This window comes from Stereum hirsutum, assembly GCF_000264905.1.
Source record: "Stereum hirsutum FP-91666 SS1 unplaced genomic scaffold STEHIscaffold_4, whole genome shotgun sequence".
Classification (NCBI taxonomy): domain Eukaryota; kingdom Fungi; phylum Basidiomycota; class Agaricomycetes; order Russulales; family Stereaceae; genus Stereum; species Stereum hirsutum.
Window position 1 is genome coordinate 179,588 of NW_006763134.1, and position 19,663 is coordinate 199,250.

Genomic DNA, 19,663 nt, shown 5'->3' on the forward strand with positions numbered 1-19,663 from the left:
GCACGTGTTTTTGCTTTTAGGCTCTCAACCAATCCCCGCTTCTTTATGTGAGAAATCGGGTGGGCGAGTTCCTCAATCGGAGGTGAACGCTGGCGGATGGCCGAGAACCTGCTCTTTCCTCCAATATCCTCCACCTTGTTCCGTTCCTCGGGAGGTGTCGGGAGCGAAGGGGAGGCATCTGCTGGATCTAGATCTATCTAGGCATGCCAGACCAGGGAACGGGAACTTCAATATATACGGGACCAGGATGAACTTGTGGACCATGACAAGAAGAGTAAGCACTCCGAAATTCATCAACTGTCTACTATCCATCCCGAGCAGACTCCAGAGTGCTCCTACACCACGGATATAATTACAGTCACACATGCAGCGAGCACATCCATCCCTGTTCTGTGGCCCACTCCGCCACAGGGGCAAGGAACGTCAGTTCCCCGCAGTACTGTACAATCCTCTGGGGGAAAGAGCCAATGAGTCGAAACTTACGCAATAACACGGTCGGACGTACCGTCCCAAGTCCGCCTTCCATACACAATATACGATAACACCCATCATCCAGATCCAAACCATCCTAACATCTCTTCGTGCCTTTTCTCCTCACGAGTACAAATCGACTACACATGAAGAACAACATCCCACCCAGCGACATGACCTGTCGGCCGCCCTCGGATGTCAGCACTCGTCTCTGGGGAAGGGAGGAAATCGAAGTGAGATACGTACTCCAGTGTAAACTATGGGTCTCCACCATGTAAAATTGCGAGAGAGGAGGGCGCCAGTAATGGGTGTACCTGAGAGTATAGTCGAGCGAGAGATCGTCAGTGATAATGTACCGAAGGAATTCCTAGAAGAAGCCATTTACCTATGAGACTCCCTAGACCTGTGCGGGAGGTGAAGAGTTACGCTTATGTAATACGACAAGACGAAGATGCACACCTGTGAACGCATACCCAATCCCCATACGTGCTCTGTTCAAACTATCAGACGACAATCAACATCATTAATAATAAACGAGAACGATATACCCTAGCTCAGACACATCTTCACTCAGGCTCGAAAACATCGGTCCTAGGAGCGTTACATCTATCCCAAAAATCGAATGATCAGTACCCTATGCAATAGCCGTGATAATGAAGCGAAACAACGAACAGACACCACTAAAGAACCCATACAACAGCGAAAACACGACCACACCGGCGATGTCCACCACTGCCAACATCGAGAACAGCAGCACACTGCAGACGAAGGTGCTGAATATGATGACGTTGAATACGCCGAAGCGGGGTACGAAGGCTCCGCCTACCAGACGGCCGATGAAGGAGGCGAAATTGAGGATTGAGAGCTAGTACAGTTGTGAGCGTGAGTTAGGCGGCGTGATGGTAAGGGAGGGCGGGGCTGTGGCGTACGGAATAGAATCCGAAGGTTGTGTCTAGGCCCTTTTGGTCCGAGTATAGCTGCATATAGAAGAGGGGGAAGAAGACGCCCTGAACGACGAGAAACGTCCTGTGCACATATCAACGATCAGTGTCCACTCCGAACAGCTCTCAGAAACGAAAGACGGGATTCACCCTATGACAGCAAACACATAAACCTCATCCTTCGAAAACTTCTTCGCCGCCGTCCATAGCCCTACGCGCCCCTCTTCCTTCTTCGGCGGTCCCCTTGTCCTCGTCAGCAATCCCCCCACCAATAACGCACCACCGACCAACCCCGCGCTTGCTCTCACCCCATTCCCAAATCCCAGTGGCCCATGAATCAAATTGTTCAGCATGATAGGGTGGAGCAATGCTCCGAGTGAGGTTCCGGCTGCAGCGACTCCCATTGCGAAGGCCCGCTTCCGACGGAAGTGGTGTGCTGTCACGGCGATGGCGGGAACGTAGATGATCCCTGTGCCCAGACCCAGCGCGAGACCAAGACTGAGGAAAACCTTGATAGAAGAGCAGGGAACTCATTCAAGACCGCGAAACGATCTGGAGTAACAATGATTCAACTTACCTGGTAATATTGCTGAGATTTTGCAAGCGAAAGCATGAACAGCGCAAAGGTAGTGAGTGTACCCCCAACGAGTATGAGGTAATGACTGTATCGGGTATACGTGAGCGTCTTCGTGGAGACCAAGAGGAAATGATCGTCGTACTTACAAGTAGCCTCTGTCAAACAACCTACCACATAGCGCACCTCCTGAAAGTGCGATGAACGTGGCAATGCTTCCAATCCAGCTAGGCGGATGATTGAGCCGAACCATAATAAACGAGTTAGGAGTCGTTAGCAGAAAGAAGTACCTGATCTGCGACGACGAAAAGTCCGTCAAGAACGTTCTTACGAAGAAGTCTAGACAGAGAACATTATTGACCGTAAATTCAATATACAACGAAGCTTCGGTAGGAGTAGCACGTTGCACTCACCTTGGTACACCCCGAAGGCGTTGACATATCTGCAAAACTCAACGCCATTAGACTGCAAAGAGGTCTACGGGATGAGAGACAGATGTGAGACGTGCCCAGCCGCAAACTGTATCAACACTCTGCAGAACAGGCGGATCCAACAAAGTGTGGTGAGAAGACCTGGATTACACGCTCGTGGATACTGTCGACTTACGCGCCGAACAATGTCGACCATGCCCAAAATCCTCCGTCGGGGATGTCAGACTCAGAGTCACCGTCCGTTCTCTTTTCATCAACGACATCCTCTATATCCTCGGACGGACTTGATTGTTTCACCTCTGCTTCAAGAACGGAGGGGATATTCTCCAGAGACATTCGAGTTGACAGAGCGATTCAGAGAGTCTGGCAGAAGAAGAGAAAAGAGACGTCGGATGAGCTAGCTGTCAGGAGAACGACTAGAATAGCCGTCTAGCGCTTTCGCGTCGAGTTTGGTTGCTGACAACCGGAGCAAGCGAGCTATACAGCTCGTCAAGCCACCACTGACTTCGTCGAAGCGTTGGTGGGAGTGAGAAAGCACGGCAAAGGCGGCAGTCAGTTTCGAAGCAGTTCCGATGAATCCGTGCATCACGCAGGAGAAATATGATGACGCCCACGACCAAACCTGGTTCCGAGTATGGACATTTCGCGAGGAGATCATACTACATAGTCAACCGAGGAAAGCAAGGTCACATTGTTCTTTGCTTTAGCGGCGAGTGCGACTGGGAGGCGTGTACAGGCAATAGAGGGCATGGGTGAGTATAAGCCGTACCAAGTTCCCACGGTCTCGACCTTCCGGCTTCAAACATTGCCCGGCCGTTGCCGTGACGGTTCAGCCTCTCTCATGTAACACAGTAAACACGACCACTTTCACTCGATCCAGGATAGAAAGCTTGTCTCGACTGCTCTATGGCGTTGGTGTTTTGGGTATAATAACTGCGAAGACCTTACTCAGGACAATAGAAATTCCATTTCCAGGCTACGGCATCAAGACTATGTATCGCTGACGTCGAAGACGTTACACTTCGGAAATTATCTCTGGTGCTCAGTGGACGACGTATTCGCTGATGTGCACTCTGTGGACAATACTCCAGCGTCGATAACGGAGCTCAAGTCTCGATTGATATGATTCAATATCTATCCTCCCGACCGTTGTGTGCGACGTTCACAACAGTGCGCTACCACCTCTGTAGAAAATTGATGCCGAGCGCATGCACTCGTGCCTCGGCCCAATCAAGTTTACATATTCCGCCCGTTCGTATGCCATGGTAACTTACAAGGCGTATGTTGCCCATGCTCGGGCTGCAGCGTAAGCGCATTATATAAACCTCATCTTCGTCCAACCCACCTTCGTCCCCATCACTCTTTCTTCGCTCCTCTTGACGAGGTTCCTCACGTTCTTTCTCTAGCTCGATTGCTTATCCCTTGCTGGTGCTAGCTGCCATCCATTCTTTATTTTTTCACTTGTGATAGCCTATAAGCATGCTTATTCGCATTTCCTGCCCTCTACTTCTCAAGGCCTCTGTGTCGCTCGCTGCTCCATTCTCTTTCGCTCGCCGTGTGACAACTGGAGTCACTCTAGATCCCGCTGCTGTTGCCGAGGCTCAAGTCCGCGACGATACTGCGACTCGCGCGTTCTCAGCTACCTCTATTACGGTCTGTTTTGCTCGCGACTCAACTACCCTCCTTGATTGATTGCTCATTGCATTTTTTCTCCCTTCTCAGACCAGCGACGGTCAATGTCTTTTCGTTGATCCTACATCTGGGGACTTCCGCGAGAACCTGACTCCGGTACAGACCGCTGCTTGCAACGGGAGCACTTCCCAGCATTGGGATGTGATCACCGCTGGTGTTCACAACAATGTCCCTGGAGCGGCCTTGATAGTCAGCACCTTAGTCCGTACCTTGATTCTCTCTGCAATCAACAATCCAGTGCTCATGCGACATTGAACAATAGACTAATGCGTGCCTCAACTTCGATCCCCGTCGTGCAGCGGGTAATCAAGTTCTGCTGTTCTCCTGTGGAGGCAGAGCGGACGGCGGTGCGTACATCTTCACTTTCGCTGTTGAAAATCACTCATCTAGCATTCACTTTTCGTAGGTGGCGCTGTGACGAACTCTCAATTGTTCAACTTCGCCGGTGGTGCGGGACCTTTGCCTTTAGTGCCTCAAAACGCTAACAATGCCACATGTTTGATCATCACGAACGGACTGCTCGATCAGACTTCGTGCGATCTAACACAAGCATCCGGTCTTGAGGTGAGAAAAAATATTCTCTCACCGGACTTCTTTGCCCATCTTGACATTATTCATCATCTCTCAGCTCTTCACTTTCGGTAGTGACGCTACTACATCGCCTGCATCAAGCACATCCTCCGCTCCCTCGGAAGCCTCTTCCACATCCACGGACGCAACATCATCTCCCACTCCCACTTCTACCACTCCCACCTCCACCCTCTCCTCTCCCACAGTCACCGGCACCGGCACCACAGTCCTCGATCCCACCGCTGTCGCGGAAGCTCAAGTGCGCGACGACACCGCTACTCGCGCATTCTCCTCCGCCCAGATTCAAGACTCGACCGGCCAATGCCTCACCATCGACCCTCTTTCCGGTGATTTCCGTGAGAACTTGATCCCCGTGACGGTGCAGGCTTGCGATGGGAGTGCTGGGCAGCAGTTCGATGTGATCACGAGCGGGGTTCATAATAATGTGGCGGGAGCTGCGTTGATCGTCAGCAGCGAGGTGAGCTAGGTTTATGAGCCCTTCTTATCCTCTAAGCTACTGGGACTTCAACTTATCCACATGATCATCAACTTCCGTAGACTCAAGGATGCCTAAACTTCGATCCTCGACGAGCAGCCGGCGACCAGGTCATTCTGTTCTCCTGTGGCGGTCGCGCTGACGGTGGTAAGCCTACTTCCAATACGGTGATTCCCTTCTGGTAGTTGACAATTACTCTCGATGTTATCCCAGGCGGAGCGGTCACCGATTCTCAACTTTTCAACTTTGCCAGCGGCTCAAGCTCTCTGCCGCTCGTCCCACAAAACAGCAATAACGCGACATGCCTGGTCAACTCGAGCGGTGCGCTCGCACCGGCAAACTGTGATGACAGTGCCGATCAGGTGGGCGTCCTTTCTTCTCCTTGAACAAGCGGACAGATGTCATAGTATAGCTTACTTCCCACTATACTTTTACCCATAGCTCTTCGTGATCGTTCAGTAGCGGCGTCGAAGACGAAGGCAGAGACTGAGACGAAGTGTCCAAATCAGGTTGTGTATTCTAGCCCTCATGAGTGCAAAAGCTACAAGGACATTACGATGTATTGAGAAGACTACTTTGATACAGTCAGAACTTGGTTGGTGAGGTTTACTCGTCCCTCGATATTAGCATTGTTCTATCATATGGAGGGCAGCGGCTGCGACGTCCTGTCCCACGATTTGTGGAGTACAGAAACTTGAAAGCAAGATGAAGAGACGAACAATATGTGTCCTGAATCGTGTTTTCTGTGGGCTGAAGAACAAAGGAACACCTTGGGTAACCTTGTCGATGGGTCGATCCTCGGGAATTTCTTTAATTTAATCATTAGGTGGCTGGTAAGGATTTTCCTTGGCATCTGGAATGGGTGACTCTTACACTGATTTAGACTTTGAGTCTTGATGCGTGACATCGAACTTTCTACTTCCAAGTTCATCCAATCCCGTTTGCTGACGCTTTTTAGCGAGTTTTAGAAGGAGAATCAGAAGAATGGGGTATCTCCGATTAGCCTTTCTGTGGTGGACTGCCGGTAGCGTTTGCATAATTCCCCTCCAGTCTCGACTTTCAAGACACTCTTATTTTGTTTCAGGTCTTCCATACCCCTGCGGTCTCAGAATAGCACTCAGGCAATCAACAGCGGAGAGAGTCAGAGCCTCAAAGCAAAAGATCATCATGATCTTTCCTATCTCCGTGAGAGGTTCATGACCGCCTGGGGAGCAAGTCTCAGCAAACAGTGCATGAGTTTCGGGAGAAGCATGATCTCATCATCACATCTGATTCTGCTGATCCTCTGCCTCCAACACGATAGCCTGGTGTGCATGGTATGAATGCTGGTAGCGCTCATACCTGGGATTATCTAGACTCGCAACCTCGGTTTTTTGTCTTGAAGATGGTATTCCATCCGAACTACCTGTTTCGAGGAGCAGGCACGTAATGCCTTCTCTCCACAAAGCCCGAACTACATCAGTCACAAGGACCGTGTAAGTCGTCGTTGAGCCTTTGGAAGCTACATTGTTTTCTCAGGTATCTATTGCACTGCTGTTTTGAATCAGTCTCATGGATGAATCATACAGCTATCCTGGGCGGTCCTGGGCGGTGAGACTTCACCTCTTTGGAACCCGGATCCGACTCTATCAGAATGTCGCCTGAACCGCTTGAGGATAGATGCCCATAAGTACGGTAAAGAGTACTTGGTTCTTTTGCCACCTTTTCTTTGCCCACACGTATTCCTTCCTCACCATACCATGGCCGCACCACCTGTCACGAACCCAATTGTGCTTGATCTCTCAAACACCGCTGGAGCTACCTTGATCAGTCTTTTCATCTCCAGCGCGCTCTGGGGCGTGTCGTGTGTCCAAATGTGAGTCTGGTTTCTTCTCTATTCGTGTCCTCGCCATTCATATCAGCATATGCAGGTTCACATATTTTTACACGTTAGTAATTACTTCAGTAGATGCAGGTGTCTTGAACGCGGGCGCAGCATACTGACGCTTCGGTGTCCTTCAGATACGGAGACTCGGATGGGAGGGTGATGAAATTCGGAGTGAGTGCTAGCAACTTACATCTGGACGTCGGATTAATCGCTGACTTTCTCGATAGGTGGCTTTCCTTTGGTAATAGATCTCTCGAGAGACCGTCCACTACTCCGTTGACGGGTCTATTGACTGATACCCCTCTTCACGATATAGGGCTCTTAACACTGCCAACGAGGCACTCACCGCAACCCCTGGTAATTTTTTGGTTCTCCCAGACTCGGTCATTGCCAGCTTATGCCGGGTTCCTTGTAGAGTGGCGCCAGGTCATCTCGAACTGGGGAAGCTTGGAGGTCCTCGCACAGTTCGCGCCGTCAGTCCCCTGATCCCATTAGCATGTCTTTCACTGCAGGTGCTAATGCGCTTTGTTTTCAGAGAATTCATGGTTCGTCATCTCTCCTCTTGAGCGTTACATCTGTGCACCGGGTTGACTTCACGCTTCGGTTCAGCATGCGGCTTGGACTTCTGTGCGTGTATTCTCTCTACCTACTCCTTGCTATGCATCTAAGAACGCCGTTATTCTGACTATCCCGCAGATCCTTCTCAGCGCTGTTGTGCAATTGGTGTTCATCCGCAGAATATATCTATGTAAGAACACCTTTTCTGGCTCCCATTGCGTTCTATGCTTAAATGTGTCCGTCTCGAAAGTGAGCGGCAAGAAATCCTTTTGGATTGCGCCTTGTGCCTTCCTAGTACGTTCGCGACCAGTCTGTCATGATTCATAGACTCTTTTTATCCTCACGGCTGCCCTTTTGTGTAGGTTCTTATTACGGTTTATCAGCTCGGTACGTGATTACCTCTATGCCTTAATATCCTTATATCATGCTCATTATCAATCGTACTCAGCGGTGACGATTGGTGAGTTCATCCATCGTATCTCTACGCGTTCTGACCCGTGCTGACGGAACACCGAACAGCATGGATAATCATTGGGTTTGTACACTTCTCCTCTGTCTGTACTCTGTGCTCATGAGCTGAGCGTCGTGATAAAGGTTCCAGTCAGGGATAACGAGCCACTCTCAATTCGTGAGTCCTTGATGTCCAACAGCATAACACGCACTAGTGACGGTGTTTCTGTTTTCCTCTCGCGCTGCAACATAGGCACTCGCCCTGTCGATCAGGTGCTGTACGACTGCGGATGACGTCCTCATTGCCGCTGCAATTATATACCTGCTCTTGAGGAACGGGTGGCCCAAGTTCAGGAAGTATGCAGAGCTCGCATAGTAATAATGTGGTACCAATTTTAACATCTTCATCCATATGTAGGTCTAGGCAACAGCTTCTTCGTCTAGTCATGGTGACGATCAACAGTGGTGCCTGGACGGCGTTGTTTGCCCTCCTGACCGTCATCTTCGTACGCCGCATCTCCACCGTGCCCTTCGTTCTCCTCACCCTCTTCATATAACTCTAATGCTTGCTGAACGTCCAGATGTCAATCTACCCATCGACCCTGGTTTCTGGTGTCTTCGACCTTTCGCTCCCAGCATTACACCTCACCTCCCTCCTCGCGAATCTCAACTCCCGGCGCTACGTTAGAGGACAATCCTCAGCATCGTCCTCCAGCCCCTCTGATCCAGAATGGAACGAGTGCACCTCAGCCTTCGACTCTGGTAGTCGGTCTGGATATAGCAGCGGTGAGAGGCGGCCTAGCACAAGTGTCTATCCGTCGAATGCATTCCGGCTCAAGGGCAGAGGGGCAACTGGCGAGACGAAGACTACGATGGGTATAAAGACGGAGAACAGCGTGCAGTTCTCTCCAAGTACGCCAAAAGCACGAGGGGAGTTTGAGAGTGTTAATGCGGTATGCATTTTGCTTGGGCTTTGAAGGCTACGCTGAGAAATCATCTTGATTTGCTCACTGCTCAGGTCTCGCCCGTGGTTGCGATTTTGAAACCTGAATCTATGGACTATGACGGCACGGACACGCATAGATTCTACCGTCAATCCGAAGAGCACAACGCGTCAAACAGTGAGTCTCTCGAACATTTTCTTCTAGCATCCAATACCGAACAAGCATGGTCATAGGATACGGAGGTGTTGAAGCCTACCACATCAACTAGGCTTTGCTTCATGTGGCAATCCACAAGGGTTTGGTGGGAGTGGGGACACAGCATTTGTGAGTCAGGGTGGATCGATGGAGTGTTTGGATCGAAAGTGTTGTATGTACTAAGTATTAATGGTGGTATGTATTTGTTGTTATGGTATGTGGGCCATAGGCACTTTAGGAACCATGAAGTGCTCAGTTGAAGTGGCGACTCAGCTGAGATTGTCGCGACTACCACCTCTAGGTCCCGGTATCTTCGACCTTTCAATCACAACACTACACATAATCTCCCTACTTACAACTTTCCACTCGGAGCTGCACCTAAACCAAGCCCTCAGCCTCAACCTCCAGCCCCTCTGTTCCGGAGAGTGCACCTCGCCATCTGATTATGATAGGTGGAACGATGGAAATATCAGGAGGCCTAGAAATTTGAATTCTTATAACCTAGGGAGAAGAGGTGGTAGTCCCGCTTTGGTATTTCGTTGAAGCCAGCAATCAAGCAGTGTTGTGGCAAAAAAAAAGTCATTGTTAATTGCGGTTAGATCAAGTACAAGTTAAATGAGAGTCTGAGTCTGAGATAATACGGCACAGGGAAATAGGATCGAGCACGGAGAACGTCGTCGCAACAGCATACAAACACGAAACGACACCAGGAAGATCCACCCATGTGGATACGGTCCATTAACGAGCACGGCTGGAACCTGCCCTACTACCTCCTGCGCTCGCATTTCCATGGTCGGCCTCAGTGGCGTCCTTCGCAATCCTTCGCCTCTTTTGAGATTGGCCTGAGGCGCGAGAACCATCTAGGGCGAGATCTAAGTGCGGGTCCATCAAGCTCTTCGATTCGTCAAAAGTAGAATTCGGAGTCGGAGAACCAGCAGCCCGCTTTGACGTCCTCGTCAATCTGGCCTTATCTTTCGCGCTATTGTTCGTCTCGTTTGCCTTGACCGGCCTCTCGAGATAAGCCTTGGGGATGTATTTATTGAGCTGAGTCCATATCTCCATAATACCACGGCAGGTGAGAAGGAGGGATCGGAAATGTTGAGGAACGTTATAGATGGTAAAGTCTCGTGTCGCCAAGGCCAGTACCTTTTGTCCCGCGTTCCAGATTGCAGCTAGAGGATGAATCCAAGACTCCACAGTCACGCCCGCGTTACCTAAACCCCAGTTGGGATTATCAGAAGTATTTTGACACACAGCGGTCTTCAGGGGCCACGACTTCAGTGGGACGACGTGGAAGAGCTGCCTTTCTGCGTGCCAATCATGCTATGCATACGGAATTAGGAGACGGTGGTAAAAATCATTCTAGAAGGAACACACCTCCAGCCAATTAGTGATACTGATATCTCTGGCATTCAGGGTACCATTAAGGCAGTCGTCGTGGACACTCGAGAAGTATTCGTGGACAGCATCCAAAATATGTTGCGGGGGTACCAACGCCCATCCGTAGTTGTCGAAAGATTGATGGAGATCAATACGCACTACTCCCAGGATACATGTTTATGAGAGACCAATAGAAGTAGGAGGGCAGAACGTACGATACAAGATATTGCGCGAAGAGTCGGCGTTGAAAGTGTGAGGTTTCATGCCGAGGATGAATTCGATCAATGCGTTCTGATGTCACTAGTGAGGGAGGGACCATTGGAGACCCGGAGTGGGAAAAACTTACCCGACTGCGCGCATTCCTCTCTCTCTCAATAATGTGAGCGACTGTGATAACATATTTAGTGGTCTCCCCCGTTATGATACAAATGTCTCTGTCAGGACCAACCCTCTTCTCGAGCCGTTCGATGGCCGACCGAGGCACGATCGACTTCCAGAGGATGCGATGTTCAAGTTGGGGAGTGTTGTCCACGAGCATGGGACCGCCACCGCCAGCCAGTTGGGGAGTCGAAGTCGGCAAGTGAGCCATGCTAAACGCAAGTTTGTAGGAGGGGAAGTGAGAGTCAGAGGAGAGAGAGATTTTTAGAGATTTTTATACACTCTGATTGTAGTGTCAAGCTTCGGCTTCAGGGTAGCCGCGCGGCCGACCCAACTGCCTTCCTTTCTTGAACTCCGCGCTCGCGTGGCGGGCGCGTGTGGCGGGCGAGAGCCGCGCGGCGGCCGTCCAAGAAAGGAAGGCAGTTGGGTCGGCCGACCCTCGACACGTCCATCCTGACACGCCCAGATATATATGAAGCTTTCAGGCAAGGTATTCGTCCTTCGTCTCTCTTCGCTCCAATCATGTCTCGGAAACACGCGTGCTCTGCCTCTTCGAAGGAAATCGACTACGTGAGCGATGTCACCGACCCCAATCCCTACGGTTATACAGATAAGAACCTCGAAACACCTCCACCAAGCGACCACTCTGGCGACGATTACTGCGAGGGCGATCCATTCGATTATTTTGAAGCCTCTCGCTCTCTTCGATCGGCTGATCTCAGAATCGACATGGCCGGGGGAGTCGCCTTTCACATATTGCTTCGATGGTGTATCCTCACACATGAGCCTTGGAAGGACGAGCACAGTCATCGTATTGAGGCTACTTGTGTGCAAGAGGCACATTTGATTGACAGAAAAACCTCCAGGAAATCGGTAAGCACCTCCTTGCTCCCGCGTCTCCGAATCGAGCTCGTTTGTCTGACAAGTTTCACACCTGAACTAGTGCGAGATTTTCGAAAAGATATGGTGTATTCCCAAGGGTAGATTCAGGCTTCACTCTCCCTTGAACATTGTACCTCGTGTGTTTTCATCTGACATCTCTTCCTCTTCACCTTCCTGACGGCCGTATTGGTCACTATCTTCATAGTTCGAGCCGACTGGCACAGGGGTTTAGATTGTAGAGGTTGGGTCATGCTGCCACTTCAATCTACCCTGGTTGCGATCAACGAGAATCTGAAGAAGAGTCCCAAGAACGCTGCGGCTGTCGCACCTTGGGTCCAAGAGGTCCGTTCCCTATGATAAGTGTCACCCTTGGCAATTTACTAATTGCGCTCATTAGGACGGCAAGACTAATTATCAGCGCCATCAATACATGTTCATACCTCTTGACGAGCGAAGTCGTACTATCCCCATCGCGACACGCAAGCTCTCAAAGGACCCGAAGGGCGAAGGCATCGTGACCCAAGGGGGTACAAAGGACGACCTCGTTTTCCACGACGGGGCCGCCGGGCTTAGGATCCACTCGCTTGCTCACCCCTTTCCCGTTATACGGAAGGCAGTCAAGATGTTCGGTGAACACACCAGTATGGCAGAGCTTGCTGACAATCCCTCGGAACACGCGACTTGTATGGTTTTGGCTCAGATGATATATAGCCGATGGCTCAAACTCGCGGGTGGTGAAAAGGCTTTGAACAGGCGATTTGGCGAAGATGAAAGTGATGAAGATGGGGCAGACGCAGCTGCAAATGAGGGAGACCGAAGTGGCAGCAAACAGGAACGCGACGAGTTCGACCCCTCTGGAAACGACGAAGATCGTTTGGAAGACGCCTTGAACGACGGTGAGGCACCTAACGGAGACCCCTACAGTATTGGCCCACATAGGCAAGCTTTCGACATTCCGGAAGATGCCCCTTCTTTGGTGTCCGACTCTTCTAGTGCGAAAGCTCCGAACCCCACACCGGGACCCGACTATTCGAAGAGCATTGCACTTTGGGTCGGCCCTCTTCCACGTCTCCATAAAACAACCCCCCTCCCATTCTATGACGAAGACTCGGAGAGTGAAGACGAAGAGAACGGGAAGCGTCCGTCTCGTTTGATGCCGTCCGAATCCAGGAAGGTCCTCCTCGACAGGTGGTTCAACAACGACTTCAAGGTTGCAGACAGCCCGATCTCTGTCGCCGAGGCTCGCTCTGCGCACCCTGCGAAGGTAGTAGATCCGTCTTACGAAGAGGATCGGCCTGTCGGTAGCAAGCGGAGGAGGGCGTTAACCGATGATGCGTGAAGCGTCTTTCTCCTCGTCTACATATCTAGTCTCGCTATGTCCACGCTACATTTACCGCTACATCCTGACATCGCTATGCTTCCAGTCTTCCTTCGTGTACGTTATAGAGTTGGGTGTTGATCTTTCGTATATGAAGACATTGTTGCATTCTCTCTCTTACGATGCAAGCGGAGGCGGTTCTTGTTCAAACCCTAGCAGTCGCAGCGGTAGTAATAGTAGATCATCAACGCAAGACTTAGCATCAACATCATCCGTCGTATCAATACTCCATTGTTCACAAAACTTTTCAGTATGGCTACAGCACACACACAAGGCGATAAGCTGGTCAATTTCGCAGCCCCGTTCTTCTACTAGCCTAAGTATACATCGATGTGGGAGTTTTTATTCTTGAAAATATCTCACTTAGGTCGATCGGCATGCAGACCTGAACCACAGACAAAACGGACGGTCACGAACAAACACAGCCGAACCAAAAGATGTCCATAAGATTCAGACCAAGGAAACCGAGTAACAACGCCTGGATCGTATGCACGAGACGCAACATAACATAGTTTACTCAAGACTCACTTACAAACAAATGTACATGTAGATACGATGCGATGCGACGACTGGCAGTGTGAATTACTATGCAAAAAAAAAGAGAGACGGGAAGAAAAAACAGAGATCGAAACAAAGGAGAGCGAATATGTGTATGTATACGTACGGGGTGCGAGGAAGGAGAGATGAGGCTTTAAAAGTGTAATGTGGCGAGAGGATGAGGTGGGAGATGGAGTGGTGAGAGCGGAGTACGAGGGGGCGCACTGGAATATGTCCTCTTAAGCATATGTATAAGCAGGGGCGCGAGAAAGAAAATGCGAAAGCGACAAACACAGTAACACAGAATGATAGGCAGTGACAGGGCAATTCTTAGACTTTAGTGTATGTTTCGAGGTGGAAAAAAAAGGGGGAAATCGACACCGACGGAAAGAGGCGTAACGTAACGGCACAGAAAAGAAAACAGAGGGTTAAAACGAACAGGCGAAAAAGAACCAAGAGAAAATCAGGCAAAACAGACGTCTCAAACTCCACCGCCCTCGTCCCACCTCCTCTTCATCCCCCCTCCCAGCCCGCTCGACTCCGACCCCTGGACCCCTCCAGATGCTGGCCCCCAGCCAGAAATCGCACCCGGCACCCCACCATGTCCATGACTCGCCATTCCCCACCCCTGTTGCATCTGTGCCTGCGCCTGCTGCTGCTGTTGCTGATGATGCTGTCTCATCGACTGCTCATAGCCCACATAACTCGAGTAGGGCATCGGGTTGGCATTGGGATTCGGGCCCGTCTGCGTCTGTGTCTGCGGCATACCCCCATGTACGTGACCGTGCGTAATAGGTTGAGGATGTCCATAGACGGGCTGCTGCATCGAGCCTGCCATGGGTAGATTGGAGACCGGTATCGGCAGCTGTATCGGCATCGACAACGATATCGTCCCGTTATTGCTGGTGTTGTTGCTGACGCCGCTGGGGCCCGCGACACCCATCCCCATCCCCGACGCTCCCATGCCCGAACTCACGTTACTGCTCGGGTTCAAATGCGCCCCAGACCCAGACCCAGACGCAACCGAAGCCCTCCTAACCTCCTCACTCCCCCTTTCTCTCTCCTTCTCCAAGCCCCTCACGCTCCCCTCCATGCCCTCAATCTCCGCTGCCAGTCTCTGATTCGCGATCTTCAGCTGCTGCAGCTCGTACTGCCAGCTCGACTCCTTCGCCGTTTCGAGTTCCTCGAAGATATTGCCCCGGCGGTCGAGCAGGGCAGGATACGATTCGAACCGACTGGGGTGGGGGTGTCGAGGGTGGGGCGAGGAGGAGGAAGAAGTGGGATACCGGAGTTGACAGATGATGGAAGATGATGAACGATTCGGCAGTGGTACTGACGACGCGGAGTAAGAAGACTCGCGTAACGCCGCCGCCGCATTCTCATCGTTCCCAGGATAAAACACGACCTCCAGATCGACCTCATACCCATCCTTCCTCTTCATCCTCGCCACCACGCTCTCGCTCTCCGCACGATAGCCATAGCCATAGCCGAGACCCGAGCCGGACGTCGTGGCGGTCATGTTCGTAGGCGCGTACTGATGCTGCTGAGGATGGGAATGCGAATGGTATGCGCCCGAAATAGGGGAGACGGACGACGAAGTCTGGGCAGATGATGATGACCGCTCCACGACCTTCCTCAACGCCATCTCGACCTTCTTTCTCTCCTCCATCCTCTGCCTGGTGCCCACATCCTGCGTCTCAGACCCACCGTTCGCCGCCGTCGCATGCGCACCTCCATACCCACTCATTCCCGCCCACTCCATCGCAGCCCCAGAAGTCGACGTCGACGTCCCTATCCCGACCAGATCCGCCACGGACATCCCAATAACCTCACCCACGCCCCAACCGAGCAAATCCTTCACCGCAGCCCCCATGAACAGCACCGTGCCCCCCGCACTCCAGATCCCCCACACCTCATTCTCCTTCTCTCCTTCCTCGTCCCCATCCCCGTCCGCAACCCGTCCCTCGCCATCCTTCTCCGCCGCCATCTCATCGCCACCGTTTCGCGCTCGCTTCGACAATCGGGACGCATTCGGAAACGAAGACGGGGACAAGGAAGATGCGGGCGCAGGCGGAGGCGCACGCCCGACGGCGTTCCACTCCAACCTCGGCACCTCCCTCGACCTAGCCGACAGAATGATCGCCTTCCTACCCTTCCCCGGCTCGATATGCAATCTCCCTCTACACTCCACCCAGACATACTCTCCCTCTTCCTCTCCATCGTCCTCGCCTTCTCGCTTCCGCTTCCGCTTATTATCACCCTCTCCTTCACCACCCTCCGTCTCGCTCTCCTTCCCGCCTCCGGAACCAGACGCAGGGACCGAAAACGACCACCGCACCCTCCCCTTCGTCTTCGCCCTAAACAAAAAATTAACGCTCTTCGGCGCTCCCATCCCTATCGCTGTCCCCATCGACCCTGCCCCCGTAGCTGGTCCACCCCCCCAGTTCCCCCCAAACATACTCTGCCCCTGTCCCTGTCCCTGCCCCTGCTGCCCCGATGCCTCCGACTGCACAGCGCCAATCCCACCCCCACTCGATTCCTTCAACTCCCGCATGAGCGGCACCACGTCGCTCTTGTGGCAGAAATCAACTACAGACTTCCCCGCGAGCTCTTCGGGCTCGAACCCGAGCACACGTCTGACGCTGGGCGCGACGTAGAGGAAGGTGCCTTTGAGGGAGAGGACGACGACGAAGTCGGGTGAGGAGTCGAGGAGGAGGAGCGAGAGCGGGTTGTTGCTGTCGTAGTGCTCGTGTTGCTGTTGGAGAGTTGGTGGTTTGGAGTCGTCGTTGGCATTAGTAGGCGAAGTCGGCGAGGAAGGAGAGGAAGGGTCCCCGGAAGAGCTTTGTATCTGAGCACGGGCGTGTGAGTGGGGAGACGCTGATGAGTAGAAAGCGGGATCCGCGAGGAGTGCACGGAGGTCCTTCGACACTGCGTTACTGGCATACGAGGCATTCCTCCTGTCCCTCGCGGTGCTGCCAAAGCCATGACTACCCACTACAACGGCCGGAGGCAGACCACTCGATGGCGGTAACGTGAAGTTAGTCGAGTAGTTGACCATATAACTCCCGTCCTTCAACTTCTCCAAGATCGCACTCGGCTGCTCCGTCAAGTCCACCTGGAATCCGACATGATAAACGACCTCCTCAGACTCCTCCGGCGCATTGAGCACGCCTCCGGTAACGGGGATAACGGAAACGAGATTGATAAACTGGGAGCCGTTCTTGCGATAGTTCACCATCGACGTCTGGCATTCCTTGTCGGCGACCAGAGACTTGCGCATGTACGCCACCGCGTCTGGGCTCGTATACTGCCTCTTCTCGCCTTTAGCTACATTTCCCTCTGGAGCCTGCAAGAAACGGCAATTACGGCCTAGGACCTCGTGCTCAGGGTAGCCCGTGAGAGTATAGAACGATGGCGAGGCGTAGACGACGGGCGAGTCGTATCTTCGCGTATCGACGATGACGAACGAACAAGACATGTCGACTGGGCCGAGCATGATTTTGGGGTGCGGACGAGTCGCGACGCGAGCGAGGATGGAGAGAAGGTCAAAGCCTGACGTCGAATATACTGGGAGGCCGAGGGCGGAAGGGACGGTGAATGGAGCTAGAGGTCTTCCGATCGAGCCACGACCGAAATGGGGTAGCAATTGGTTGAGAGAATGAGGGACGACCATGGGTCCGCTGCCATCCTGCCTAACGGAGGATGGAACGATGGTGTGAGGTGGGGGTGGTGGACCTTGGTGCTGTTGGGGCGATGGAGGGACGGCGGATTGTGGAGATGAAGTGTATGGTTGGAAGGAAGCTGTTGCGGCTGACGGGTCGATGGTGAGTGATGCGTGGTTGGAGTAATCGTTTGAGGAGGATGAGGCATATCTGTTGATATCGTGAGCCTGTGATGCTTGTGGCGTGCACAACATGACGCAGAGTAGATCATTCAGAGTATGGCCCGGTGACGAAAGCTCAAACAATACGCGCTTCATAAGCAGAGACGGTGAACACGGAAGGCATCACCTGTCCAAGACGCATACCCAGAGAAAAACAGACATGCCAGCATCTCGACGAAGAGATCGGGGCGGTCCTATGCATAACGACATAAAGGCACAGGCCACCATGCGACATCTTACCATACGGGGCCACAGCAAACTCTGATATGTACACCCATTCAATTCGCTCCAGGGTCGCCGTAATGTACGATCCGTGGCATGAGAACACGCATACATCGACTGTGTATGCGGTGGATATGTGCGCTCCGACGCAACAGAATGCACGAAAGCGACATGGCTCGAAGTTGCCATGGCGCACCGCAGGCCCCACGGCGAGAAACTAGACGATGAAAAAAATTAAGAACGCACAATTGCTCTCCAGTCTTTCCAAACCCAGAATTCTGAAACCATTGATTACCAGCGAGCGAGCTCATTCCAGCCGGCGAGGAGAACATGCCCGCGGGCAACACCTCCGCTCCTCCTCCCAGTGCGAGCGTCGGTGGACCGGCATACATGAACTGCGGCATCTGAAACTGTATCGGCCTCGAGAACGTGGCGGAGTCGAGCTGGCCATCGTGCGCGTCGTACTGTGGATGGATGTTACTCTGCTGGTGTGTTTGCTGCGACGAATGTGAGTAGCCGTCATCGACGGCGGACGACTGGGACGGTTGTGGCTGCTGGAGATAGCGTTCGAAAGGCATCCTGGGCGGATCAAGCGCGGCTTGCTCGTCGCCGGCAACGATGAGCAGAGGGATACGTAGGACGTGGAGTGCGTCGAAGAGGCAATAAGAAGGAAAGGAAAGGAAAAGGAGGAGCGGGCGTGGGGCAAACAGCAGTCGGCGCACGAAATTGAGACGGGGATGAATAACCCCATTTCGAGCGCCGACCATATCCCCGGCAGGCGCGGCCGAGGCCTCCCCGAGCTTGGCGCGACGTCACTCGTCCCGATCTGGCACTCCGCTCCTCGTTCGTGGACGCGCAGATCTCCTCCGCCGCACTCACCGTCCGCTCGAGTACATAACCCCGTATAAATAGCGAGACCTTCCAAGCCATCGACGTCCCCTCCTTTTCACGTCCACAAGTCCTCCCCTGGTCCGCGCACACTCGCACGCGAGCTGTACGAGAACGGAGCTACTAATGTTTACCGCAACATACAAAGTTGCCGGAAAATACATACGGACACACCAATCAGCTGCCAAGATGCCCTATGTGTGTCTGGACTCTGCCGTGCCTTGGCATACGCGCGTGGTATAGCAAATCAACCAAGACACGGTGTTCATAACAGCCCAAACCATCGTCGTGACACAGATACAGTGATAGCACCCGACGCCACGACCAGCGCCACTCCCGCCTTGGCCAGCTACCCCAATCTGCGTCGACGCCAACTCTCGCACGAGCGGAGCGTGCGAAATCGACGAACGAGGGAAACTGTCAGATCCATCGTCTGAACTTCCGGATTTATACAATCACTTCACTTTAAGTACTGCGCTAGAGAATTCGTGGTAGTAAGTAGACGTCCAGTGATGGCTGGAATACGATCATTCATGGCCAGTGTGTACTTCTATACCACCCACGCAATCGCAAGGAAGCGCCTCCTTAGTACGGCCGCGGACGCGACCTTCAAGCTTAGCTTCGTCAGCGGGAGCGGGAGCGCCAAGCACCCTCCCTCCGCCCGGGCGTCCATTTGAGTATACGTATATATATTGCTCTTGTGTCACTACGATGAACGTTCAGGTTCTTCAAAGTCCGAATTCACCGTTGCGACCCCGACTTGCAATCAAGTACTAGTCAACCCCCGGGCTATCCGGGGACCTATAATATCAAAGTTGGCTCGTTCAAGAACAAGGGCCTCCTCCAAGTCGCAAGAACAGACGCCATGGCGAAATAAATATATGAAACATTATTATAAACCTGTCTATCAACCTCGACGCTTCTAA

At 52.4% G+C, this 19,663-nt stretch overlaps 6 protein-coding genes across 6 annotated transcripts; 3 read left to right on the top strand and 3 right to left on the bottom strand.

Annotated features, from left to right (window-relative positions):
* Positions 1-568: 568 nt before the first annotated feature.
* Positions 569-3,117, bottom strand: STEHIDRAFT_93630 (MFS general substrate transporter; the record flags this gene model as incomplete). The annotated part of the gene is made up of 12 exons (XM_007301619.1): positions 2,593-3,117; positions 2,495-2,518; positions 2,400-2,428; positions 2,277-2,325; positions 2,136-2,213; positions 1,990-2,074; positions 1,563-1,921; positions 1,401-1,497; positions 1,144-1,336; positions 1,020-1,077; positions 718-838; positions 569-649 (listed from the first exon to the last, which is right to left on the bottom strand). The coding sequence occupies exons 1-12, from the start codon at positions 2,751-2,753 to the stop codon at positions 569-571; spliced, it is 1,335 nt and encodes a 444-aa protein (XP_007301681.1). The 5' UTR covers positions 2,754-3,117.
* Positions 3,118-3,797: 680 nt separating this feature from the next.
* On the top strand, positions 3,798-5,930 carry STEHIDRAFT_119543 (uncharacterized protein). The gene is made up of 8 exons (XM_007301620.1): positions 3,798-4,070; positions 4,140-4,310; positions 4,372-4,456; positions 4,516-4,673; positions 4,738-5,157; positions 5,238-5,322; positions 5,389-5,537; positions 5,617-5,930. Exons 1-8 carry the CDS (start codon positions 3,897-3,899, stop codon positions 5,635-5,637), a joined length of 1,263 nt encoding a protein of 420 aa, XP_007301682.1. The 5' UTR covers positions 3,798-3,896; the 3' UTR covers positions 5,638-5,930.
* A 984-nt stretch (positions 5,931-6,914) lies between these two features.
* On the top strand, positions 6,915-9,391 carry STEHIDRAFT_166720 (uncharacterized protein; the record flags this gene model as incomplete). Its single annotated transcript, XM_007301621.1, has 19 exons — positions 6,915-7,030; positions 7,086-7,103; positions 7,177-7,213; positions 7,270-7,283; positions 7,359-7,399; positions 7,458-7,515; positions 7,578-7,587; positions 7,652-7,669; positions 7,739-7,790; positions 7,851-7,894; positions 7,963-7,987; positions 8,049-8,060; positions 8,120-8,135; positions 8,195-8,228; positions 8,304-8,407; positions 8,469-8,556; positions 8,632-9,003; positions 9,069-9,171; positions 9,228-9,391. 19 exons carry the CDS (start codon positions 6,915-6,917, stop codon positions 9,260-9,262), a joined length of 1,197 nt encoding a protein of 398 aa, XP_007301683.1. The 3' UTR covers positions 9,263-9,391.
* Positions 9,392-9,927: 536 nt separating this feature from the next.
* On the bottom strand, positions 9,928-11,158 carry STEHIDRAFT_154421 (uncharacterized protein; the record flags this gene model as incomplete). Its single annotated transcript, XM_007301622.1, has 4 exons — positions 9,928-10,512; positions 10,567-10,727; positions 10,785-10,860; positions 10,916-11,158. The coding sequence occupies 4 exons, from the start codon at positions 11,156-11,158 to the stop codon at positions 9,928-9,930; spliced, it is 1,065 nt and encodes a 354-aa protein (XP_007301684.1).
* Positions 11,159-11,469: 311 nt separating this feature from the next.
* STEHIDRAFT_109056 (uncharacterized protein) lies at positions 11,470-13,168 on the top strand (the record flags this gene model as incomplete). Its single annotated transcript, XM_007301623.1, has 4 exons — positions 11,470-11,820; positions 11,891-11,966; positions 12,035-12,171; positions 12,227-13,168. The coding sequence occupies 4 exons, from the start codon at positions 11,470-11,472 to the stop codon at positions 13,166-13,168; spliced, it is 1,506 nt and encodes a 501-aa protein (XP_007301685.1).
* Positions 13,169-14,225: 1,057 nt separating this feature from the next.
* STEHIDRAFT_166722 (uncharacterized protein) lies at positions 14,226-18,520 on the bottom strand (the record flags this gene model as incomplete). The annotated part of the gene is made up of 2 exons (XM_007301624.1): positions 18,096-18,520; positions 14,226-17,616 (listed from the first exon to the last, which is right to left on the bottom strand). Exons 1-2 carry the CDS (start codon positions 18,425-18,427, stop codon positions 14,226-14,228), a joined length of 3,723 nt encoding a protein of 1,240 aa, XP_007301686.1. The 5' UTR covers positions 18,428-18,520.
* Positions 18,521-19,663: the final 1,143 nt, after the last annotated feature.

Coding starts and splice junctions, on each gene's coding strand:
- STEHIDRAFT_119543 (XM_007301620.1), top strand. CDS start 3,897: ATGCTTATTCGCATTTCCTGCCCTCTACTTCTCAAGGCCTCTGTGTCG. Junction 4,674..4,737: donor CACAAGCATCCGGTCTTGAG/GTGAGAAAAAAT, acceptor ATCATCTCTCAG/CTCTTCACTTTCGGTAGTGA. Junction 5,158..5,237: donor CGTTGATCGTCAGCAGCGAG/GTGAGCTAGGTT, acceptor CAACTTCCGTAG/ACTCAAGGATGCCTAAACTT.